The sequence below is a fragment of the Ursus maritimus genome, unplaced genomic scaffold (genome assembly GCF_017311325.1).
Source record: "Ursus maritimus isolate PB19 unplaced genomic scaffold, ASM1731132v1 scaffold_5, whole genome shotgun sequence".
Classification (NCBI taxonomy): Eukaryota; Metazoa; Chordata; class Mammalia; order Carnivora; family Ursidae; genus Ursus; species Ursus maritimus.
Window position 1 is genome coordinate 8,683,047 of NW_024426663.1, and position 27,240 is coordinate 8,710,286.

General features: G+C 42.0%; 1 protein-coding gene across 5 annotated transcripts; it reads right to left on the reverse strand.

The window, feature by feature from the left end:
- Positions 1-869: 869 nt before the first annotated feature.
- Positions 870-19,738, reverse strand: MACIR (macrophage immunometabolism regulator). 5 transcript variants are annotated; one of them, XM_040622002.1, is made up of 3 exons: positions 19,567-19,738; positions 11,610-11,699; positions 870-3,346 (listed from the first exon to the last, which is right to left on the reverse strand). In XM_040622002.1, the coding sequence occupies exon 3, from the start codon at positions 3,321-3,323 to the stop codon at positions 2,700-2,702; it is 624 nt and encodes a 207-aa protein (XP_040477936.1). In that variant the 5' UTR covers positions 3,324-3,346; positions 11,610-11,699; positions 19,567-19,738; the 3' UTR covers positions 870-2,699. The 5 variants fall into 5 exon arrangements, 4 of the variants coding, with proteins under 4 accessions (XP_040477936.1, XP_040477937.1, XP_040477938.1 ...); XM_040622003.1 differs by lacking the exon at positions 19,567-19,738 and adding an exon at positions 13,546-13,799; XR_005832384.1 differs by lacking the exon at positions 870-3,346 and adding an exon at positions 9,017-9,075.
- Positions 19,739-27,240: the final 7,502 nt, after the last annotated feature.

A 27,240-nucleotide genomic window follows, 5' to 3' on the forward strand; every position in this document is an offset into this window, starting at 1 on the left:
TGACTCCAGGAGCCCTGGAACCAGAGGTGCAAACACAGCCCAGGACAAGTCGGAGACGCAAACGCAGCTCGCCTTAGATTGGCACCAAGAGTGAAATCCTATTGTCACTTTAAACATCAACGGAGCCTCTAAAACACATATTTTCGCAAAAAAGAAAATTCGTGTCAGTAAATGGCAGGCACTGTATGATAGCATCAGGTGTCCTCTGAGCAAGTGTGCCATTTAGTATGAAATATTAAATTGATAAAATGGCGGGGGAGAGTTCAAAATTAGAAACCATGTCAAAAGTCTAAAGAAAATGGGATTCCCCTCCGCCCCCGAGAAAAGAGATCCAGGCTAACCTTTTTTCTTGGGATACTACCTTCTATAGGACCACAACAAGATCATGGGGTGCAAAGAAAGCAAGGTTGAAAGAAGGAGCTCTCCGAACACATTTTGTCCACTACAGACCTAGAGTTTCAAAACTTTCTGGAAAACCGAACTTAAATTTTTTTCTCTTTACTAACCAGATCATTGCACACATGCCATATCTCAAACTTCCAACCCCTTCATTTCTGCCACTAAGCTTCACTTGTCTTTAAGTAAAAACAAAACAAAACAAAAGAGCTGCATATTTTTATTTAGCTCAACAAAACACGTAGGGGCACGGGCAGGGGACAGATCTCACAGGTACACAGCCGTGTTTCCTCATGGACTGAATACATACCATTGCCATGAATATATCCTTTACCCGGAAACACGAATGAGCAACATAAGTAAACATTTTTTTTTAACAAAAATGGGGCCTAAAAATAACTCCTTACGCGTAATTCCTGAACAGCAACTAGCCTGTCGATGACGGACCTTGTTTAAAGCACCACACAACGATGTGTGTTTACATGACCCTTTTATTTCATAGTTAGAAATAATACAGTTCCACAGGGTAAATCATCAATAAATAACGGTGTTTAATCATTAAACGTAAAAATCCCAACTCTTTGGCATCTGACAGGATTCTATTTCTTGTCAAACTAATGACTGTATAGATAGAGTTAATCTTAGCGATCATTCGTCAATACAATATGTTACAAAGGTGCAATTTACTTGAAAATATACAACAGCTGAAAATTTCCAGCCCACCAAGAAATCTGATCAACTCAGTAAGATATGGGTCAACTTCCGCAAGGCGCTTTCACATGGTTTGCCTCAGTGAAAGCATGATAAATGTGGATGAAGAGCTCCTAGGGTTTCCTAATACTTATTCTGCTCTAAACAGAGTTTGCCATTCATTCTGGCTAAAGGAAAGTCATATCTGCACCAGGAATGACCCACTCATTAATAAAAGGTGTTCATATTTTATAAGCAAGATTGCTAACACCTAAGAAACTCACAGCCCCCAAACTGAAATTTAAAATAAGCAGTTCCTATGCTGCCAGAAATGCCAATTCAGTAATAAATTGCACCTTCAAGAGTCAAAAAAGAAAAAAAGAAATAGAAACTTTTACAAAAGGTTAAGTTACATACATTTTTCTCAAAATATACTCAAGAATAGTTGAGCTGTATTTGTTACTAAAGCCAGGGCGTTATTCCTTTAGCAACAAATTAAACCAGTGCAATTGACATAAATTGTTAAGTAATCCAGGATTAACCCATTAAAACTGTAGAAGCACTTTAGGCTCCTACACTAATCCTAGAAACTGGAATTTCAACGAGTGCTTGAGCTGCACAGAAAACTGGAATGACCCAATGCCATGCTGAATGGTATCACTTCATACTTAGTTTAAGCATTCGATAGTAGAAATCGTGAGTCCTTCTATTCAAGTTTCATTCACTTACAGAACATTCAGATGCAAACAGTATTATGCCTATCATCCACAACTAAAAGAATCCTTTCCATTTTAAAGTTCCAGATGAATTTTTAACTTAGAAAGTAAGCACTAAGGAAACTTTTTTAACTTATGAAAACCTCATATTGGAAACTTTCTGGAAAAGCTTCCCCCCACCCGTTGTAAAATAAATACTTTGTATCCCAAATTTAATTGTATTAAGACACACTTTAATAATGCTATAAAGAAATATTTTACAGCCATAGAGATCAATAACTTTCCATGCGGAAATAAAAAAATTCATTGCTCAATAGTATTACTGAGGCAAGTGAAGAAAGATTATTCTCTTGTCAATCTGAAATGTTAATTGTTTCAGTGCAAAACCAGTTATAAAATATTTAAACTCAATATTTAAAAATAAAAAGTGGTCCAATTCAGCAATGTTCAAGTTCTAAATTTCATAAAACAAATCATTACATACATTTTATAGTAAAATACAGAGATTAAAGAAGTACTTGAGTACTTAAAGATAGAAATTTCTAATGAATCATACCAAGTCAGCAACAACCAAGCAGATAACATTCCCAATCTGAGTGTCAGAATCATAAAGATGGTATTACTGTACCAAAGCCTTTTTTTCCTAGCTAAAAAGCTATACAAACTAACGGCCAACATTCTGTTTTCTTTGCAGTTGCGTGCTCTAGAATGATTTCCCCCCAAGTACCTGTGATTTCGTTCCTGTATTCAAATTTTGACCCAAACAATTTTTATGTTCCAGGAACACTTAGCTGATACAACCATCTATAATGGGAAGAGTCCTGTACAGAGTACGACAGTGGGTTTTTCCGGCCAAGCGGAGGCTGACCTAAACTGGTTACACTCTCTGCAAGTCACTCATGTGTTATTCCTAGCGAACACTCGGTCCCCTCTGAGGGTGAGGTGTTGGAGCTGGTACTGTAGCACTTCTGTGTCGGCTGGCTCCTTGATGTTCATTTTATCTAGATTGAGGTAGTCCAGGGATTTGGAGTGAGCCCTCTTACCTTTAAGAAGGCAAAGAGGCAGAGGCCCATGGAGGGCCTTGTAAGGTTCATAAGGTAAAGATTTAGTGCACTTGTCTCCTGAGCTGGGCATGCGCCTTCGCCTCCTGCCGTTCACAGCGGGGATCTCGTACGGCTGGTAGTACCTACTTCGGGTCTTGTACAAGCGGGAGGAACGCGCGAGTCCTGCATCCAGCTGTTTGGAGCGCAAGGAAGGCACAGCCTCTCCCTTACTCTCTTCGCCTCCCGTGCACTTCTGGGCTAGCTTCAGGAGTTCCTCACCAGTTGTGAAGCCAACCAAATAGTTGGAGTCCATGTGGAGAATCTGGTAGCCCGACACAGTCCGGCGCATGGGCGAGCACGGCGTGCTGGAGCAGCGGGGCTTCTCTGCTTCCGCCTTGCCCGGGGAGCTCGCCTCGGCCACGGGCAAGGGCAGCGTGGCCAGGGTACTTCTGGACTCTCCATTGACGTCGACTTCCATTTTAGGCACCAGTCGGCACGCTCCTGAAAGCAAACAGACGCAGATCGTAACGGTATCGTGCACAGAACCTTGGGCCGAGCTGGAGCAGTTTAGACGGCTCAGGGCGCACGAAACGACGCCGGCCTGAGAAACAGCCCCTGTCCAACTGCCAGACGTTTATCTGTGTCTATACAGCATTCCAGAGCAGGCATAAAATGACTACGACTTCTCCGCCTGCACGAACTCCAAGGCAGGTTAAATTAAAGTCCGGAGGACCGCTAAAAGTTTTCAGATGGAGAAGGCAACAGAAAACTGTACTTTCTCTAAATGAGGCACTCCGTTCAATCACACGAAGTTTATTCCTTGAGAGGATAGTAAGCAAATCAAATACAGATCTCAACACGAGGCCAATAAAAATATCCTACACAGTGCCACAAGGATCCACCAAATATTCCCAACTTGAAAACTTACATCTTTATATTTCCCAACTGTTCATTTAAAATAAGTACTCAGCTCTTCACACACCTACACATTTTTTTCAATTGCGTTTAAGGGGCACATCATGAGAGATGAAAACAGATCAATTTCTGCAAAGGTTCCAATACAGGCCCCCAAAATGTTTTTAAGGTATGGAGGAGAGTCAGTCTCAACGGAAAGTTCTGCAAATGTTCTTCCTCCCATGTCCCCAATGAATTATTTAGAGCAAACCATTCTGTAGTTTAAACATAAACCCTAAATCCAAGAAATCAGGTCATTTTTAATATTGAACATCTATAAAATATCAGATGCACTTTGACTATTTAATCAGAAAATACGCCATTGATTTGTGAGTTATTTTATTTTGCAATACCCGAGACACTGCACTTTTGAACAGTTTAATAAATGGCAGAACAATTCTCAATGACTGCTGGTATTATTCATCACGAGGACGACACTACACAGTTTGGAAACCCCCTGACAAGAAGTACCACAAATAATGGCCAGGTTTGTAGAAAGCTGCCGATAAGTCAAATTTTGGAAAATGAAAAGTACTAAGGGGAACTGAGTGACAGTGTCATTCAGAGAAACTCTATTTTTAATTAAGCATCAGTGAGGAGCAGAAAACACAATTTTAAGTATTTCAGATTGCCAACCAAAATGATGTCAAATAGTAACTAATTTTAAGATGAAAAATTTATTGGAAAAGACTGTTATATTAAATAATTCTTATCAATCCTTTTGCGAAACAAATAATCTTTTCCTGATTGAGGCATTTCGCAAAGTTTGGGTATTCATTTAAAATCCAAGCAATTCTAAAGCTTAAAAAAAAAGAACCTTATCCCCTCACTTGCGTGCTATACTTTCCTTCGTTAGGAAATAAAGCAAGACTGGGAAGAAGTCCCCTGAGACCATCCTGTCCTCACTGCAGTCCACATCTAGAGCACAGGTGAAAATGAACATTAACACTGAGTCCTGAGATAGAGCACACGACAAAGGGATCCACAGAGCTTTACTTACGTCTTGCTCTAAATCTTAGTCCAGGTGGTTCCAAATTTAATTTAATCAAAATATAGTAGCCCCTCAACCCTTCCAGAGTTAAGGTAATTGGCTTTATTCTACATTATTAATGTAAAAATAAATTTATACTTGATTGTGTAACTTATTTCTCTGTTAAGAGGACAGGAATAGTTGGGGACGGTCAGCTACTTTGATAAGCATACAGAAACCTGAAGATCTCTATCTAATAAACTTTAGAGGGCCCAAGCTTCATCAAACCTTATGCTGAATAAACAAATGTTTCCTCTAAACCAAATGACACACTAATCTAATACTTCCTTTCTCACTAATTCTAGATACCCAGAAAGAGCACAAGAGGACAGATCCAAGGCCTCCAACCTACCTAACCAGACAGGCAGCTACAGGCAGCAAGTGTGTCTCTGACACTCCATTCTGGAAGACAAGGTGAGGAGGGTCGGTGAGGCTGTGGAGGAAACGGAGCACACACAGATGGGGAACCACGCAAGAATGACCCAGGGGATGACACTCAGGCAATCAGTCCACACTAGGTGACACACTCGTCTCGGTCTCTTCCAAATCTGGGAATCCATGACAGTCCACAGACCACCTCGCTGTGGTCTCATCTGGTGCATTAACAACGTGCCCAAATCCGTGCATTCACACTCCACCCACTGGGATCTGGGTAATAATTCAAACAGAGGCTAGGCTCAAGTCATCGTCTGTGCTTCTGAGGGATCGAAATGGCTAAGCAAGGGAAGCGCGGACAAATACAGTAAGAAGGGCAGGGACAGGCTTCTGTGGTCAACAGGACCATCACAAGTTTGCTCCTACCCTAAGCCCGTTCTGCTGCAACATGGCAGCCCACCAGGAATTCTCAGAATCTCTAGAGGAGGAGGATAAAGGACGTCAGGACGCAAAGGTTTGAGAGAAAAGGCAGAAAGTATCTATTATCTAGAAAATAAGCACCTCGAAAATGAGAAAACTGAAGAGAATGAGTGAAGTGATATAAAAAGGTCACAATCTGATGGGACACGACACAGATAGTAGGACAACACTGAGATGAGTACCCACCACGGCTTCGGTTTCCAGCAGCCATAACATCATAAAAACTAGCACGTGGGCTGGGCCAAACCACCTAACAGGATCTTCAGGTACCTACCTGACAGATAATGATTTCACCCTGATTGTCAAACAAAAGAAACAGATGTAGTCGAAGAGCTCTGGAAATTCCACCCGAGCAGCCTGGTGTAAGACACCTACCAAATTTTGCTGAAGTAAACAACACACTCCCTGTTAGAAGACACCACCTCACCGGCAAGTTAAAGCAACAAGCATTTCCAATACACTCTAACAAGTATGTGGCCTGGTAACTAGGGTCCATACTCTACGTCAAATTTCTGAATTACGGCCTCGCTGTCTTGGAACATAAAAACGCTTGTTTTAAATATTACATACATAGCTGCAAGCTATGGAATTTCTGATGAACAACTGTAAACTTGGGAAATCTGCTTGCACGTTTTAGCTATAAAAACATCAGGGCTTCTCCTCCAAACAGTAAGACAGTCTCAAAACTAACAGCTCTGTTGGGTAGTTTCACTGGTTTCCTCAGTGCATTGTCAACTGTACACACAGATGGGTAACCACGCAAGAATGACCCAGGTGATGACACTCAGGCAATCAGTCCACACTAGGTGACACACTTGATATTCAAGTAGGAACGTCAATGGTGCAACAACCCAACTCTTGCAAACTGCTTAGATTTTTTTTTTTAAAGGATCCTTTTTACTTATATATTGAGTGCCCTTCTAAAGAGCACCTAGCATACACCACTGAGAAAGCTAGGTGGGGGCCGCGTTTCAGAAAAGAGAACACTGATTGGCAAATATTTTGGTTTTCGGTAGGTGGAATGCTGACTAAACAGTAGGCCCTCCATGCTTCAATGTGAACGAAAGCAAACGTCTTATGCTATTAAATTCCTGAGAATTTCCTGCCTGGATTTAAATACTGGAGCAAGACCCTGGGAGCAGTTACAGGATCAACTTCCTCAGGTGACCTCGTAAATGAGCAGAAGTAGTACCGGAACACATCTGAAGAAGCCTAGCTACTTTCTAATTCTGCAATTCTACCAAAAAAAAAAAAGCAAAAGGAAACAGTGATGCCGAAGACGGAGGTACAGTATTTCACAGAGCAAAATGTCTTACTAAAAGCACTAGATCAGGGACACACGGGTGGTTCAGCTGGTTAAGCGTCTGACTTTTGATTTTGGCTGAGGTCATGATCTCAGGGTCGTGGAACTGAGCCCCGTGTCAGGCTCCACGCTCAGTGGGAGTCTGCTCAGATTCTCTCTCTCTCCGTCTCCCACCCCACCCACTCACTTGCTCTCTCTCTCTCTCTGAAAAAATAAATACAAAATAAATAAAAGCACTGATCAGGAAACATGGCTACCATGACGACAACTGGAGATGGTCTGTGTTCAGCAGAATCTGCTTATAGGTTTATTATTCTTAACAAACCATTCGTGACGAAGCATTTTGTTTCCTATTCTAAAATAAACCATGCCTCATAAATGCATACTGCCAAGATAAAAGATTACGAGGAACTCTTACAAGTACTGTGGGTATGTGCAACAGGCACCCACTCGCACTGCATCAATAAGAATAAACATGAACTGGGAAACGAGGCACGACGCCGACTAACTTCTGCACTGCTGACCGCTGGAAATCATGGAGCAACAACACCCTTACTGATTCCATTAATGCTTTTCATATGTACTTTAAAGCAAAAATGAAAACCGGAAACAGAAAACAGAAGAAGTATTGTTATTATAATAACAGAAGCAGAAAAACTTCTGTTGATAGAAGAGTCCAGAACAAAAAATACAAAAGAGAATAGAAAAGTCAACTTGTAGTTGACTAATACCTTTAAAACTGAGTTTCCTAAACAAGTCCCAAGAACATATATAGTTTTTTTAAATGACACTTAAGGGTCTTCAGTATCAAATTTCTTCACAATCTAATCTGTAACAAAGGTGGTGACATAAGACTTACAAAACGAGAAAGACCTCACAGTGTTCACAGGGGCCACTGTATTTCTTTGAAATGTGGGAGGATTCAAAACTCAACAAGACTAGACAAGGTAACACCTTAATATCTACTAGAAAAATGTACAAAGAGCATTATTTTAAAAAACATGGGGTACGGCACACAATTATGAATTCTGGCTGCAACTAACAGCAGCAGGTCCAAACTACAACACACACGTGTAAGGGACCCTGGTACACTGAATGAGCGCACTCAAGAGACCTTCACCTGTGTAAAATCTGCTCGGCTCCGAACACTCCCCAGGAGGTCAAACCTCCTAAGCATTTGGCACAAGGAGCATTTAAAAAATATAGCCTCAGTGCCTCAGTGCCTCACACCAGCTCTGAAAGTAGCTGAGAAGTTTCACAACTGCCTTACAAAGAATTCTTTTTGAGAAGTACTGCATTCTGGGAATATTTTTTTTTTTACATCAGGCTTATCAAAAAAAAAAAAAGTCACCATCAGTAATCAAAAAAATTATCCCATATGCTTGAACCGTTTTTAGTAACACACAGCAATTCCATTTAAGAGAAAACATATATAACTGTCTAAATATACAGAACAAAAATGTCACCATGTGAACAAAATCCTTTTCAAGAAATGATCCATTTGGAATAAAGCCGGCTCTTGGCAAATGGACTCTCCCTAAGCTTGACTATTGTCAGTCTAGTAATATCTAGAACCACCTAGTTTCAATGGCAGCATCATCTTGGATTTCACCTATGCAGAGCATCTGACTATGAAGAAGAGGACACTGAAGCTGTCAAGGCAGGGGCTTGCCTGGGGCCAGGCAGGCAGGGCCGGGTTTCCGGCGCCGACAACTTCACCGTGCTGTGCTTGGGGCACATGGGTCCTCTCTGTGCATACACGCGAACAGCATCCAAGGAGCTTCAGCAACTCCTGATGCCTGTGCTCTACCCCAGGTCTCTGGCTTCAGTCATCTGGGCCATCGCCTAGGCTCTGAAATTTTCAAAAGATCTCCAGGAGATTCTACTCTGCAGACATGTTTGGGAAGCTGTCAGAACTTACCAGATATGTGCCTGGGTGGCACAGCGGTTAAGCGTCTGCCTTCGGCTCAGGGCGTGATCCCGGCGTTATGGGATCGAGCCCCACATCGGTCTCCTCTGCTATGAGCCTGTTTCTTCCTCTCCCACTCCCCCTGCTTGTGTTCCCTCTCTCGCTGGCTGTCTCTATCTCTGTCAAATAAAAAAATAAAATCTTAAAAAAAAAAAAAAAAAAAGAACTTACCAGATAGAAAAATTTCACTCCTCTAAGTCCCTGCCTTTTGTTTTGTTTTGTTTTAAATCAGTGATTACTGTCCTATTACTGGATTTTCGGCTGCTTCGAATTGCTAACAGCCTGTCCCTAACGCCTTCTAACTTACTCTTTCTAATCCACTGTGGGCTTAAAAAGTATGTGCTAATCAAACTTGTTAAAACTGGATATATAATAAAAATAAATCTTTGCTGAATGAGAAACAGGCCCTTCACCTGCACACACTTTGGTACAGTTACTTTAGCTTCTTAGAAGTCTGTGCCAGGTAGAGCCCTTTGCAAAAGAGTCTGCCAATTACTTACACAGTAAAATAAAAGTTTATTAAACAACCCACCTACTCTACTGGTAGGTACTTACCGAGGAAAAATGAAAATGTATGTTTACACAAAGACCTGAACATGAATGTTTTTAACAGTTTTATTCATAATCACCAAAAACTGGGAACAATCCAAATGTCCATCAACAGGGAAATGGAAAAAGAAACTGTGCTCCATCCATATGATGGAATTCCATTCAGCAACAAAAAGGAGCAAACTAGGATTACAAGAGTGAAAGCCGCAGACAGAAAATGCTACGTACGTGTGATTCTATTTATATGACATCCTGGAAAACTAATAGGGCAGTAATCAATCGATGACTGCAAAAGGTCAGGGTTGGGAGGAGGGGACAAAACTACAAAGGGGCACAGGGAATCTTGGCGGGGTGACTAACACAGTCTATGTATTGACTATAATGGGCATTCCACAACTGGATACATTTGTCAAAACTCATCAACCTATACAAAACGGTGATTTTTACCAAATGCAAATTATTCTTCAATTTGAAGTCTGACTTTAAGAATAAAAAAAAGGGGCGCCTGGTTGGCTCAGTCGTTAAGCGTCTGCCTTCGGCTCAGGGCGTGATCCCAGAGTCCTGGGATCGAGCCCCGCATCGTCTCCTCTGCTGGGAGCCTGCTTCTTCCTCTCCCACTCCCCCTGCTTGTGTTCCCTCTCTCACTGGCTGTCTCTCTCTCTGTCAAATCAATAAATAAATCTTTAAAAAAAAAAAAGAATAAAAAAAAATTAAAAGAAGCCTATCACATATGTCCAAGTTTTTGACCATCCTCCTAATTTTAAAATTCTACAAATTATCTAATCTCAGAGTCAGACGGAATCTTAATGGTTGCTCAGTGCATGTTTGAACACCTCCAATGACACGTAACTCACTACCTCTCAAGTCTGTTCATTTCATCTTTGCAGCTGTGCTAGACTGTCCTTGTATTTACATATATAACTATATCCATAATTATGTATACATACTTACATATACACATGCGTATCTGAAGAGAAAGATACAGACACACACACACACACACACACACACACACACGTTCCTGTAACTTCCACTCACTGCTTCTAGTCTTGGGCTTTATTTAAATTAGATGAGTTACTAGCTCAGCCACATTATTTCTTGCTCAATAGCCTCTAAAAGTATTTTGTACTTAGAGTTTTCAAACGTCTTGCTTTTTTCCTCAAAACTGAAAATTTAGTAATGTTTCCATTTTCTCAATGTTTTAAAACACATTGTCATAAATCCGGTACGCTATATTACCTAACGAAACAAAGGTGTCTGGTTTTCCCCACCATTCTTTCGAATCATTCTGCTGCTGACTGCTAATTTGGAGATCACTTATTATGAAACCAGAAGTTTTTCCAGAATTTTTTTCCCCAAGTTTTTTCCCCTCAAGGATTCTGACCACCCTAATTCAAAGCAAGGACCTACAAAGATATTGCCCAAATAGAATGAGATACCAAAGCACGAACTCACACTAATACACTTTTTGAAATGTTAAAAAGCTACAAAGATAATTATTAAATTTTTTTCACCATCAAACACATGGAGCCACATGGATAACTGTTAGCACAGATACACAGATGACGCACTGAAAAAAGACAACGAAAAGACAACAGCACTGCATAATTTTAACAAGTTTAAATTCATGGTGTAATAAAAGGAAGGTCACACTTGCAGTGAACCGCTATATGACCGAGCAAAACTGATGCTCCCTCCAGTCACCTGTTTGCCATTCTTTACGTATGGTAACATACACTTGAACTTTTTGCAAATTATTTTGCCAATCTCTAGGGATTAACATTTTACTAAAATTTCCCTGAAATCAGAGCAACTACCTCTTATCCACTCTATCCTGAAATATTATCCCATAAAACCCCCTTATCTCACAGGAATAAGGAAAAACCCCACGCAATCGATAAGGCAAACATTTCAGGATAATAATGTTAGCAATCTGCAACAATAATTTCAGTTGCCATCATTAAAAATTTCATTACTGTAGTATACATATTTGCAACAATATCTCGACATTTCACATTCATCTGTTTATGCAGTCCTTAAAATACATGATGATATTATGTCCATACAATGGGCTAACAAAAGGAAAAAGCAAAATAGAACTCACCAGACTAAATCCCAGGAGACGTCACTGTACAATGTCCAATGAGTCCCAAGGGCACACAGGCATAATATTTTTTCTGCTCTACTCCAGATACTAAACATGGAATATAAAAATAAACCTTTAATTTAACAAGTAACACAACTTATAAAGCAATTATAACAATTCTAACTGCAACACAGGATGGAACTAGCAGGGGGTACTAACATCAGGTACAGGTTATAGAGGATGCAATATTAATTCATTTAATTAAAGCAATTTGACTTTGTTCAACTAAATTAAACTGTCAACATTTTATCATGTTTGTTCCTCTGTATTCTGCTGCTGAAATTCTACCTCCAGACTAAGAGCAGCTAACTGGACTGAATAAAGAGACACACAAACATGGGGGGTTTAATGGTGGTTCCACCACCCTAGTTCTCTTCAAGTACTCAAGAGATTCACAGTGTCTTGTGAAAAAAAAGATGAGGCTGGGGTCAAAGGAACAGGGCCTAGCCACGGCCTTGCTAAGAACTCTGTCTCCTGACCGTGCATAAAGAGCAATATTTAAAATGAGGACGATACCATTCTTCTTCCCTCATATAGTTGTTAAGTGGATCAAATGAGATGAGGCAGGGGAACGTGTTCTGCTCCTTGTAAAGCCCTTTAGAGACGTGTGATGTTATTATTATGCAATTAATTTTTGGTGTCTACTCATCTTAGCTGTAAAACAGCAATAATAAAAATCCTTCATAAGACTGCTCTGAGGCAAATGATTAGAAAGGCCTTGGAAAACACTTTTTTTTGAGGGGAACAACACTCCTTTAGAGTTTTCACATTGCTTTAGGTTTCAAGCTTCTCCTCCAGGCCTTCCCCTTACCTGGGGAGGTAATGTGTGAGAATCTATCTTTGTGAGAATCGATCTTTATCTCCTACCTTCCTTGTTAATTGGGTTAATTTCTCCAGGTCAAGAAAACTCCCCAAAGTCCCATCCACCTGTAAAGATCTCTTTGGTGGTTGGGTTTCTGTTGCTGTGTTTAACCTGGGGCCAGGCAGCCTCCAGTGAGCTCAGAGGATTCATCTCACCAGCCCAGGACCACAGGGCCCACAAGGGTGACTACAGTGACATGGCCCATGCCAACGGCAAGGGACAAGGCCAGGACTTTGGCACTTTATGACTGTCCTCGCCACTCCTGAAGGGTTTCATCCAAAGGAAATGCTGGTTACTGAGTTAAAGAGATTTGCCTCTTCAGCTTGAGAAACTGGCAGGACTGAGTGTCCCAGGACCCGCCTGTCACTCTGAGGCGCTCCCCTGGCCATCAGCCTTTGGAACCTCCCAGATGGAGGAAACAGACCCGCGATGCTCCCTGCCCCGGCGGCTGCCACAAACCGGGTCCAGGCTGCTTAACCAAGACACCTACGGAGGGAAGACTGGGTTCTCCTCCACCAGCGAAGCCGCTGGGTTCTGCGTCCAGTGAACTGCAACGCAGCAAAACTGCGGCCTGACGGCAGGTGCTTTTATCCAACACGCCCACCTCTCAAACCGTCCCCACTACTGTTGTTTAAGTTCAAGCTGATTTCTTCTTCAGTAAGTGGGCTTTCAACGGAAGGGAAGTTTAGAGAGAAACGCCTGTTTTGGAGCCCCTTCCGTGGGCCGAAGCGACGGCCGCCCCTAGCGCCGCGGCCTCACCACCGCTCCTGGGGAGCCGGCAGCCCACCCCCCGGAAAGGGCTCCGTGGAGCACTGCGTGGAGAGTCAGGCGGCGGCCTGCGCCCCGCTTTGTCGGACTCCGAAGCCCACTGGCGCTGCTTTGTCTACACGTGGCCTCTGTTCGGGGATAAGCCCGAGGGACAGCTTTTTACACAATAACCATGTTCCCGAAAAATGTAAATTAATTTCTGTAAATGGAATTCTATTTCAAATGTGTGGGGAGGCACTTTATTTTAAAGCTTTATTGCCTCACTTGTGAAACGATTAGAAGGAGGTGGTTTTCGCTACTGGTTCTGGTGTTCCTTCCAACTTGAACATGTGAGGACGTCAAGGCACGCGCCCAGCCTGTACGAGGTCGGTCTCGGTCACGGACCCTGTGTCCCGGGAGCGCGTAAGACACTCGGAAATCCTACATCACAAGGCAGGACAAGACCGCTGTCAACCAATACTAGCTGGTTACATGGTTGGACGCAGAAGACAGAGAGAGAAAGCTCCACCCCATTTTTCAGGGCTCCCTCTATCACCGAGAGAGAGACATTTCATTTAGACTTTTAGAAATCGAGACAGAAAACCCAGGAGCGGGAACATTAGAAAAATCTGGATGTGTTTTAAATCTAAATAAACACTAGATTTAGAAAACACTGTAAAATCTCATTCAAGCTATCATGTATTACATATTTGGTCAGATGCGTTTCTTTTCCAGCTTTGAAATGCATTGAAAAAACATATTTTCCAACATTTTTTTCAAGGGCAAAAGAAAAATCAACCCAAAACTTCATTCTGGATTTGAAAACAGAGAGCCTTAAAGTAATTATCCAGCTCTTGCCCAGGAGCTGATGTGGAAGTCTAGGAATGGTCGGTAATTTCATAGTAAACAAAGTGTAGTAACTGATTATCCCTATTGCGGCAGTGCCAGGCCAAAAATAGAATACAAACAGAGTCCACGGAGCCACCCAGGCGAACCACTGTGCGGGAGTTCCTTTCCCTGCCTCATTTTTTAATCATTTCTGACTCTGCTTACTGCTGTGTGTGTAACCACCTGCTATCTGTGCACAGGGGCTAAGAGGAAGAGGATAGAGATGATGAGAAAGAGAAAGAATTAAGAAACGAGACCAGATACTCGTATAAGAATATATTTTCTTGAAGAGACTGCCTATAAAGGAATCTAGTTTAAAAAGGGGGGAGGGGGAGAAAAACTACAGTAAGGGCCTTTACTCCATGTCCTGCTAGAAACAATGAAGATTGTGCTATGAAAATTCCCAAAGAACTGTATTTTTAATAAAAAGAAACCAATATTTTTGAACAACTTCCTTATGCCAAAAGCTATAAGCAATTTATAGCTACTCCACGGGGAAAATACTATCCCCATTTTAAAGTATTCGACCGGGGGGGGGGCGCCTGGGTGGCACAGCGGTTAAGCATCTGCCTTCGGCTCAGGGCATGATCCCGGCGTTATGGGATCGAGCCCCACATCAGGCTCCTCTGCGATGAGCCTGCTTCTTCCTCTCCCACTCCCCCTGCTGTGTTCCCTCTCTTGCTGGCTGTCTCTCTCTCCATCAAATAAATAAATAAATAAAATCTTTAAAAAACAAAAAATCAACACTTGAAATAACAAGCTTTAAAAAAAAAAAATTAAAGTATTCGACCAAGTAATACACTATTTGAGAGTCAGAACAAGAATCTGAATGTCACCAGTCTGACTCCAAAGCCCATGGACACTGGCTTAATAGGGAAGATGAGTTAATATACTTGTTTATTATGAAAGTACCAACCATTTCCTAAATTTCCATTTCAGCTCCAGGGCAAGAGTAGATAACCACTTTAAGATTCCCCTGCTTTCAAATCTAGAATAGATTGAAATAACATTTTTAGAATACTTTAAAAATCTATAAATCTCTAACATTTGCAGCTGATTCTGGCCAATGTTTTGACCATGAAGGCTTGGCAAGATATCAACAGATCTCCTCTCAAAGACAGAAGAAGGAAAAGAACTCATGTGAAATGCTTACAAGATGGACTAAACGCTGTGCAGAAAAACAGACTGAAGTAAACAGAGCAGAGGCTAGAATATATAATGCTTCCAGCTACAAACAGCTGAAATGAACAGAAAACCCGGTGACATTATCCTGGAAGCAATGAAAATAGGAAAAAGTCAGCATGGCCAAGGTCTTCCCGCAGGCCTCTGGATAAGGAAGCCATGAGTGACTAAGCAAAAGACACCCAACATACGACTGCAAATGAAGCTTCTCCAAATAGGAAAGTTTGCAAACATTAACCAGGAAGCGTGTCAAATTTCTCAGTCGGGGTGATAGATATCAAAACAGGTAAATAAAGAAGACTGTCCTTCAAAAGTAGGGTGGCCATATGTCTCAGTTCACAGCCAGTAATGCGGCATAATTATTTATAGCACCCCCTTTATCTCTCCAAATTGTCCCAGTTTGGCAATTACATTGCTATCCTACTCGAAAGTAATATTTAACAATGAAAAGGCAATGAACTGAAACACTGGTGGGGGGGGGGGAGAGACCCCTCTGCTTGCCCAGTGGCTTCCCATAAAGATCTGAGGAGTATTTCTTTGGGTGTATCCACTCAGCCACTCAATTCTTCATTTACTCATTCTGTCATTCAACATTATTTCTTGAGTCTTATTATATCCCAGCACTGTACAGGCACTGGGGCAAATACAAAAGTGAAGCCAGAGACCAGGCGAGAAGGAAAAACAGACAGACACGGAAATACATGGAAATCTATTACGTAGAACAGTAAACCTGAATGGTACCGGGAACCCAGAGAAGGGAGTATTTTTCCCCCAAATACAGAAAGCTCCACACGGAAATGTTCAAGCCCACACAAAATCCCTATGTACAAAAAAGCCGTAAGTATCAGACTTCAGCACAGATCCACTAACAAAATAGCAATAAGTAAAAAATTAATGGACAGAGAACAGAGGGTTGACAGAGGGAGGGGGTGGGGGATGGGCTAAATGGGTGACAGGTATTGAGGAAGACACTGGTTATGCTGAGCACTGGGTGTTATATTTAAGGGATGAATTACTAAATTCTACTCCTGAAACCAATATTATACTATATGTTATCTAACTAGAATTTAAATAAGTTTGGAAGAAAAAAAATAAAAAATAAAAAATAAAAAATTAGGGGCACCTGGATGGCTCAGTCGGTAAGGGTCTGTCTCATATTTTCAGCTCAGGGATTGATCTCAGGGTTGTGGGTTCAAGCCCTGTGTTGGGCTCCACTGTGGAGCCTACTTTAAAAAAGAAGGTTTTTTAAAAGAAAAAAATTAAAATCTATCACTTCCAAATCATATGGTTATAAATATGAAGGCCAGCAAATAGCCCTTGTGAATTTTGGCAAATAAATCCCACTAATCATTAAAGAGTATATTATGGAAAACAAGATAAAATTTTAGGCAAAGAAAAATGGTAGTGTAGAAGTCATGGGTTCTAATTCTAGATCCCAAAACACAAAGAAAAAAAAATGGAAACAGGCACTATTTCTCAGATTAGCTATTTAAGGAGAGATCAATAATTTTAAAAAGCACTTGAAAAAAATTGCAATTTTTAAAAGTTGCATTCAGACTAATGAAAATATTTTGCGACCACTAGTCTCAAACATTACTCTAAAAACAAAAAAGATAAGGACCAAAACATGTCTCCAGTAACAGAACACTGAGCAGAAATAAAATGGTTTAAGTGCCAAAATACAACATACACAATAAAAACAAAATGCTTAGCTGTACCCACCCTACATGCTCCTTGCAGAGATTACTTCAATCTCACTTTTCCATTTGTAACTCATAAAAACTAAATCATCAATAATTTTTAAGAAGAGTTGTTAAGTAGGGTGTGACTTTTCTGAAACCATCCTGGATCTCAAAAACAAACCATTAACCTCACGAAGGGGGTAAGACAACCCATAATCAGTTCAGTAAGACAAAAAAATGTGTTTCTCTTCCTAGTATCAGTTCTTTTAATAGCAACCCCCTGAAAGTGCAGCATTCATTTTCCCCTCTATTTCTGCTAGTAGAAATTAAAGCTAGATTACCAATGTTGTCTATTATGTAAAGTCACCGTTCTACTTTTAGGAAAAAAAAATTGGTTTCACTACAAATATGACAGACAGTAACTGGAACTGCAGATCTACATGCAGTCTTTACAAGAAATTTGCCTCTTAGGAAAGCATAACCGAAATCGGACAGGTGCGCACGGTGGAAGTGGCTAACCTTCCACATGAAAGCTTAAATCCAGGAACGTATTTTGATAGGCTGGTGACGGAATCAAGAGTTCTCTCTGGAGGAAAAGAGCTGATTTTTTTCCCCCAGAGGATGTGAAATCCACAACAGCACAGCAAATTTCAACCCTGTATATAAAGTTTTATTACTCCCCCCACACTAAATACTTTCAAGGGTGTACAAGAGCTCTCCAAAGGATACAAATTTATACAAAGTAAACAAATTCGCTGACCATTACCCAAGGTCAATAAATACCCTATATATCTTATGTCCTAGAATAGTCACTATTAAACAGTCTCACTTGTGGTTAACTAAAATGTTGACAGAAGCATGTAGTATACACCGTTCTTATCAAATCAAGAGGTCTACGGCTTATTAATCCTTATATTTCATCCTGGTCATTTTATTAAGTTTATAATGCACACACAGCTACATGATAGAAACACTGAAATCTGTGAAACATTCATTAAACATAATTGTGTAAGCATAAATCATGGTCTTGAATAAAGTACCAAAAGCTTCTGCAGTAATAACCAACGCTATATTTTGAAATCACTGAGAAAATAAACTTTGGGAAGACATCATTTCTCTCTCTCTCTTAGTGTGTAACTTCCTCTACAGGGTTAAAAAAAAATACATTAAGCAACTAACAACTCTAAATTGTAGGGTGGCTCATCTGAGAAAAACAATGTAAAATAAAGAGTTCTAGTAACGTCAGAAATGTTGTGCAAGAACTGTTCCTTCGGCTAGGAGTAGCGAGCATGCAATAAAATGCTACTGCCTCTCCATTCTTCCTCAAATCATTGGAAAGTTCCCAGCCCCAGTTTTACCTGTGCTCTACAACCATAAGCATACACTCTCAGCATCTTGGCTCGACACAGATCACTAACCCACCCGGGTGCAAACTGATGTGGGTGGAGAAGCAGGAAGACCCTAAGGATGTGGAACATTTGCAAGGGGAAAAGGACGGGGCCATCATTCCCTTCATGTTCCCATCGCCTAGCCGGCAGATTTGCGGATTCCACCACTAGAGAGAGTTTGGCAGCTTCACAATGGGGCCGCCTGCTCAACGTCTGACTGCCGCCCGCCTGGAAACCCCTTTCCTCTGTTACCACCCGCCCCAAAGTCCACCCGCGACAGGTGGGGAGAGGGCGGAGATGCCCAACGACAAATCTGCCACTTTCGCTTCTGGCCAGCGCCCGGCCCCAATCTACACGCGCGCCCCCGGGCACTGCCGGTCCGTTCGCCCCCGCTGCACCGGCAGAAGCGCAGCGGACGCGGGCTGCGGGCTCGAGGGCGGCCTCACCCCCGGGATTGCAGCTCGGGCGAGGAGGGCCCACGAGATAAGGCCGTCAGGACTCGCCCCCAGGCGCTATCTGGCCGGGGCAGTCGCACCGAACGCGCGGCCGGGACGCGCGGCCAGAGGCGCAGCAGGCCCGGGAAAGAGCTACTTCTCAATGGGGCTCCGCGGCCGGCTGCCCCACGGTGCGGGCACGCTGGCGGAGGAACTAACGTGCGCGCCAACGCGCCCCGACTTCCGCACCGCCGCACCGCGGGAGAGGCGCTCCGGCTCGCCGAGTCCCCGCACCTCCCCGGCGAGCGCACGCCGCGCGCGCACGGGGGCGCACGCCCCCGCAAACTCACACGCGCTGCACACTCACGGCGTCTCCGGCCCCACCCCTGTGCCAAGCAGCCGCGGGCTCCCCGCACCCCGCAAGGGCCCCACCCAGTTCACCAGACCCCAGCCTCCTGCTCGGGCGCCCAAGGACCAGCCTGCCGAGGCCCGGGGCCCCTGGGGCCGACCCGCCGCCCTTCCCGGAGGCCCGCCCGTCCGGGGTTCCCCAGCACCGCGCGGACACCGCGCGCCCGGCCCCGACACGAGGCAGGGAGGAAGGGGCGGTGCCGCGACTGGGGCTGGCACCGGGGCTCGGTGACTGGGGCACCCCCCAACCCACCCACCCATCACCACCACCTTTTCTGCAGCACAAAAGGTTGCAGGCGGAACCGCCGTCCCCGTGCAACCTACCGGTGGCCCAAGGCTCCGCCACCTCCGCTGTGCCTGGGCCGCGGAGCCGGAGCAAGGGCGGGAGAGGCGCAGGGCTGCGGCGCCGAGATCCGGGCAGAGGCCGCCAGGCGAGCCAGCCGGGTACCCTCTCCTCTCCCACCGCGTTCGGCGCCAGCTACCGCCCGGCGTAGTCCCCGCCTCCTCCTCCTCCCCCGCCCGCCTTCCCGCCCTCCTCCCTCTGGCTGCGGAGGCGCAGCCCGTCAGCGCTGGGCCCGCCTCCTGCGCCCAGCTCCGACACCCCGAGGAAGGGCGGGCCGGCGAGAGAAAGGCGCTAAGAGGCCTGAAGTAGTTGGCGGGGGGCGGGGGAGGTGCGGACTAGGGAGGAGAGGAGGAGTCGTAACACCTCCTCCCAGTCCCAACCGGCACTCCTGCTGGGGAGCGCCGACTCGCAGGCCTGGCTACGCTCAGGTTTCCTCAGTTAGGTGGTGTGGGGATGTTTGTCGTTTGTGGGTCTCTGCTTGGGGGACTCAGCACTGAGCAGAAGTCGAGAAGACTGGAAGCCCATGAAATTACAGATTTTACGGTCAATCTTGAAAATTGCGGGGTGAGGTGAATTCAAATTTAGATTCTGATTGGATTCGCTGTTTTTGAATCCTCAGACTTGGTCTTTCCATTCTTGTAAGAAATTCTTTTCTTTGATCAGACTCTCCTATTCTCAATTAATATGCATTTCCTCTGCCAAACAAGCCAATAAACTCGGCGATAAGAATATGACATTTGTTTAGCTCTCACTGTGTGCCAAGACTTTTCACGTGCATTTCCAAATTTACACCTCTCACTTCTGTAAGGATGTGACCAATTATGAGCCACAGTCTAAAGATTTGGAAAGTTTAACTTCCTCGAGGTCACACACCTAGTTAGTGCCTGAGCTGAGTCTGAACCCAGAGAGTGGAACCACAAAATGGTTTATAAGTGTTATTTATAATTTATGTTCCAGTCTCAATCCAGGAGAGTTTGTTGTTACTGTTGTTTCTTCTTCTTTTTTAACAAAATACTTTATCTGAACATAAAAGGCATAAACTTGGTGTAAATTAATACAAATTTAAATAATTCTTGATTCAAGCTTGTTCCGAAATCTACGTATGCCTCTGATAATATAAAGGCAAATAAATCTGAACACCCCTATTTCAACAGGGATGCCTGTCGCTGTCTCCACTAGAAGACATTTTATACTACCTCCATGTGCACTAACGTAAGTATGGGAAGGTAGAGGGAGAAGGACACTTTGAAGAATATTCTCTAAAGAACAATTTTAGAAAATATAAATTGTTTTATTTCCAACATAGATAGGTATGTAGCTTCTCAAATAGAGAACCTGGCACAATATACCACGTGTTGAATAAATAAATGAATGGATTTTTTTGCATCAATTATTTCAGATTCTAATTTGTTCGACACAATAGTGAATTGAAAGTTATTTCAGATTATAATCTGTTTAACACAGTAGTGAATTGTTGTGATGATCATTCTCATAAAATCACTTCCAAAATATTGTCTATTTAACATTAGGAAACTTCCTTTCATTCTGTCCTGTCTGAAATCCTATAACCTTTCAGAAGAATGACTTGTCCTTGCCCTTTGCTCTGAAAGTTTGGCAATGTTCTTTGGCCAAAAGCAATAAAGTGCTGGTTTGCCCTTCGCTTTATTAGGCTCCAGGCTAGCCATCTTGAAAGGGCTTTGTCTCCAAATTGCCTTGCTCTCTGGGTGGTGCTTCCAGCCTACCTTTAACTCCTCACCGCATCAAAATTTCAGTCAGTTTTTGAGTATCACAAAGAACACCTACCTAATAAACCAGTTCATGAGGCAGTTAATGACCGATAATAACTTTATGTGTTATTACCTGTACCTGACTGGGTACTGCCTTAATTCAGATCTGTTGTGCCTTAGTAGGGGCTGTGGCTGAGGGAGGTGGGGAATGCAGAAGCTCTTCCCAGAGCTTTTTTGTGTTCTGTGAAGATCTATTCAATCTATAAAGAAAAACGCCAAGCTTATAAACAATAGGGACAATGTAAAAAAAGACCTTGTGATCTGAAAGGCCTGAATCTGAGGAGTCCGACACTCCATCTCAAAGATCCCTTGTGTAAGTTACCTCTTTGCCTCAAGCCACCCTTCCCAGAAAAATCACTTTAGAATGATGGTTGCCTGAGACCGCTTATATCTGGATATAACAGTGTCACTTAGCCAACAGCCAGCTTGAGAGAACAAGATAGGTAGATTTGATAATAATATGGTGGATATAAACTACAAAGCCAAGTGTATAAGAAATACCACATTGCAGCCTTTCCTCTAAACCCATTTGTTTCCATCAGGGACTAACCAGGAAAATAGAAACCACTTCAAGTATTTACAAACAGACAACTAAGCGCAAGGAAAAGATAACACAGACAATGGAAGAACTGAGAAGCTAAGCGGGATGGTGAGGTAATCGAGAAATTAGCAAGCATGGCCCCTAACTGGAGAAATAAAGGGAGGAGACTGAGGTACGGGAGCCCAGGGGCCTGGCAATAGGGTCAACCTGGGAGCTGCAGCCAGAGAAGAGAAATAGCTACTGCCAAAGAAGTCATTTATGGCAAGGGAAGGGGGAAAATGTACCATAGATGTTCCTCTCCTCGTGCCCTCTCGTCTCCTGCCAGCGCCTGACATTCAGCCAAATCTAGGTCCCAGCCACTCTGAGAACCAGGGATACACCCTTCAGGGTTAGCCCTTCTGCAACGCAGAGGCAAACGGGAAGGGCATGGAATGTGCAACGAGGGCAAACAGGCCCTGAATCGACACATCTTTTTATTTCACTTTCAAGGCTTCAGTTCTCCTTAAAGTTTTCCCCCCACTCCCTCGTAGGGTCAAAGTTCCAAGAGTTCCATGCCAGGCTATGCGTAGGTGGTGATGACAAGGAGTGGGAGGAAGTCCTTTGGTTTATATGCATCTGTCCACAGAAGTTCTAGTGTCCCTTCCCAGAGCGACCACCTACAGCAACATGCTGCTGTGTACAACACGTCCAGAGATGGGCTGGCTCTGTCCTACGCACTTGAACCCTCCCTTTAGCTCTCTCCTGCTCTAACACCACACTTGGAGCCAGGGAATATTTCTAAGGTCTCAGACTGTGCTGTTAAGCCTCATACAGTATCAGTCATTTGTATTTAGGGTCCTTTATCAAATATATGACACAGGAGGGTTGAAAGTTTAAGAATGAAAAAAGAGATGTATCTTGCACACATGGTTGAAAACAAAGTAAAAGTGGCTCCATTAATATTAGGTAAAGTAGACTTCAGATCACAGAAAACTGACAGACAGAAAGGGGCATTATAAAATGATAAAATGGTCAACATATCCAAAAGACTAACATATAATGCACCAAGTAAGAAAGCTGCAAATTATGTAAAACAGAACCTGGTGGAACTGAACAGAAAAATAGGCAAACATACAAATGAAGACTTCAACATCCCTCTATTAAGAACTGATAGAACAACTAGACAAGAAATCAGCAAGGATCGAGAACATCTTCAGCCAAGAGGATGTCGTTGACATCTATGCCCACCCATAAACAGAAGCAGCACAATCTTTTCAAATGTCCATGAAATACCAAGAAGGACAATATCCTGGCTCATAAATCAAATCTGAACAAATTGAAAGCAATTAAATCATGCAGAGCATCTTCTCCAACTACAATAAAATCAAACTAGAAATCAAGAACAGAAAGAAAACCAGGAAATGCCCAAGCACTTGGAATGAAACAACAAACACCTGCATAATCCATGAATCAAAGAGGAACTCTTGAGAGAAATTTTTAAAATACATTTATCTAACTGAATGAAAATGAAAACACAACACTTCAGAACATGTGAGACACAGGTAAAGCAGTATGGAAAGGGAAATTTGCAGCACTAAAATGTGTACATTAGAAAAGAGGAAAACTCAGATTAATAATCTAATCTCCTATCTTAAGAATCTAAAAAGAATTCTGGGGCGCCTGGGTGGCACAGCGGATAAGCATCTGCCTTCGGCTCAGGGCGTGATCCCGGCGTTATGGGATCGAGCCCCACATCAGGCTCCTCCACTATGAGCCTGCTTCTTCCTCTCCCACTCCCACTGCTTGTGTCCCCTCTCTCCCTGGCTGTCTCTATCTCTGTCGAATAAATAAATAAAATCTTAAAAAAAAAAAAAAGAATCTAAAGACAAAAAAAAAAGAGCAAAATAAACCCAAAGCAAGCAGAAGAGAAGAAATAATAAAGATCAGAACAGAAATCAATGGAATTGAAAACAGTAAAACAATAGAGAAAATGAATGAAATGGAAAGCTGATTCTCTGAAAGGATCAATAAAATTCACAAACCTCTAGCAAAGCTAAGAAAAAGAGAAAAAACCCAAATGATCAAAATCAGGAACAAGACAGAAGATGTCACTGTAGCCCCTGCAGACATTAAAAGGACAATAAGAACATACTATGAACAGCTCCATCCTCATAAATTTGACAACTTAAATGAAATGGACCAATTCCTTGAAAAATAGAAACTACCACAATTCACCCAATATGAAGTAGATAATATAAATAGCCATGTAACTATTAAAGGAATTTAATTTATAATTTTAAAACTTCCCAAAAAAGCAATATTTGGGTCTAGAGAACTCCTGAAAAACTATCATACATTTAAAGAATTAATACCAACTCTGCAGTCCCTCCCAGAAAATAGGAGTAAACACTTCCCAATTCATTTTATGATGCTAATAGTACTCTGATACCAAAACCAGAAAAAGACACTATTTAAAAAGAAATCTACAGACAAATATCCTTTGTGAATATAGTTGTAAAAAAACTCAACAAAATATTAGCAAATAAAAATCAGCAATCTCTAAAAAGAAATAGATGCCATGACAGTGAGTTTATTCCAGGGATAGAAGTCTGGTTTGATATTCAAAAATCAATATTATCCACATAGTAATAGACTCAAGAAGAAAACCAATGTGATCTCTAAGCACTGGGAAAAAGACAAAATTGTTTATTCTCACCACACATATTCAAGTTGTACTGGAATTTCTAGCCAATACAATAAGGCAAGAAAAGACAAACAGACTTGAATGGAAGAAATAAAACTACCCCTATTTACAGATGATCTGATTTTCTATAGAAAATCCCAAGACATCTACAAACAAAAACAAGCAAACAAGTTCCTAGGATTATTTAGTGAGTTCAGCAAGGCCTCAAGATACAAGATGTACATTAAAAAATCTACTGTATTTCTGTGTACCTGTAATGAATATATGGACACTAAAACTAAAAATACAGTATCATTTACAATCCCTGAAAAAAAGAGAAATACTTAGGTTTAAATCTAACCAATGAAATATAGGACTACAAAATGCTGATGAAAGAAATCAAAGATCTAAATAAATGGAGAGAAGTACTGTGTTCGTGGATTGGAAGATTCAACCTAGTAAAGATGTTAGTTCTCCCCAAATTGATCTACTGGTTTAATGCAATCCCTATCAAAATCCCAGCAAGGTTTTTTTATGTAGACACAGATGAATTTATTCTATAATTTATATGGAAAGACACAGTCCCAGAACAGCTTAAAAAAAAAATCTTAAAAAAGTAGAGTAGGGGTACCTGGGTGTCTCAGTCAGTTAAGCGTCCGACTCTTGATTTTGGCTCAGGTCATGATCTCAGGGTTGTGAGATTGAGCCCTGCATCGGGCTCTGCACTGGGTGTGGAACCTGCTTGGGATTCTCTCCCTCCCTCTTCCTCTGACCCTCCCCCCCCACTCATGCTTGTGCTTTCTCTCTCTCTGTTTAAGAAAAAAGAAGAAGAGTAAGACAGGAGGAATCCGTCTACCCCTTTGCAAGACTTACTATATAACTATTTTAAATGAGACCAGTGGAATAGAATAAAGAACCCAGAAATAGACTCACAGAAATATGACAAACGGATTTTTGACACAGAAGCAAAAGCAATTCAACAGAGGGAAGATAGCCATTAAAACAAATATTGCTCCAAGCAATTGGACATCTTTAGGAAAAAAAACCTGGAAGTTAAACCTGGCTCATACTCTATACAAAAATTAACTAAAAGTGAATCATGAATGTAAATGTAAAACATAAAACTATAAAAACCATAAACATTTAGGAAAAGGTAAACTTCTCAGCTACGACATGAAAAGCATGATGCACAAAATGAAAAACTGATAAAGTGGACTTCATTAAAATTAAAAACATTTGCTTTGCCAAAAACCCTGTTAAGAGGATCAAAAGACAAGCTAAAGAGTGGAAGAAAATATTTGCAGACCATATACCTAATGAAGAACTGGAACCTAGAATGTATTATAAACGTCTTAAAACTCGACAGTGAAAAAAAAATCAAAGAATCCAATTATAAAATAGCAAAAGATACAAAGAGATGTTTCACCAAAGAAGATACATAGATGGTAAATCAGCACATGGAAAGGTGTTCAAGATCGCTAACCATTAAGGAAATGCAAAGTAAAAACACAGTGAGATATTACTTATACAACTATCATAATGGCTAAAATAAAAAATAATGACAACACCAAATGCTGGTGAGGATGTAGAGAAAGTAAATCACTCACATTGCTAGTAAGAATGGACCATGGCAGGATGCCTGGGTGGCTCAGTCAGTTAAGCATCTGCTTTCGGCTCAGGTCGTGATCTCAGGGTCCTGGAATAAAACCCCATGTTGGGCTCCCCATTCAGCAAGGAGTCTGTTTCTCCCTCTCCCTCTGCCCCTCTCCCCTGCTCATGCTCTCCTTCTTACCGTCTCACTCTCTCACTCTCTCTCAAATAAACGAATAAAATCTTAAAAAAAAAAAAAAAAGAATGGAGCATGGCATAGCCATTCTGGAAAACAATTTGGAAAAACACTCTGGAAAAAAATTGAACATGCAGTGACATATGACCCAACAATTACGTTCCTGAGCACTTTTTCCAGAGATGCAAACCTACATTCACCCACAACCTGTACGTGAATGCTTAGGGCTCTCATAATAATAATAGTACTCCGCATTATTCCTTAGAGTCGGAAACAGGAAACAATGTAGATGTTCTTCAGTGGGTGAATGGTGAAACCGTGATGCACCCATACCACGGAGTACTGCTCAGCAATAACAAGGAACAAACTACAGATACACGCAACAATCTGCAGGGAATTATACAGAGAGAAAAAAGCAATCTCAAAAGGCTACAAATTGTATGATTTCACTTACAGAACGTTCTTGAAATGACAAACTTCGAGAACTGGAGAACAGACAGTGGTTGCCAGGGGTTAAGGCGGAGAGAGTGCACCACGGTAGAGTAAGTACTCTGTAGCACTCTACTGTAAGTTACCAAGAGGGAATCTGGGTAAAGTGTTCATGGGATCTTTCTGTATTATTTCCTGTAACTGCAAAATAACTCAAAATAACAAGCTTTAAAATATTGAAGGAGTTTAAAAGCAGCACGTGTGCATGTTGACAACATCTCTAGAAGCATAGCCAAGAAGTGGAAAATATGAATTGCCCCCAGGGAGGAAAAGATGTGGCTGGGGAACAGAGTGGGAGGTAATCCTTTTAGTATACATTCTTTTGTATATTTTGAGTTTTGAGTGATGCGAAATTAATGCCTATTTAAAAAATTGATTTTCACGTATCGG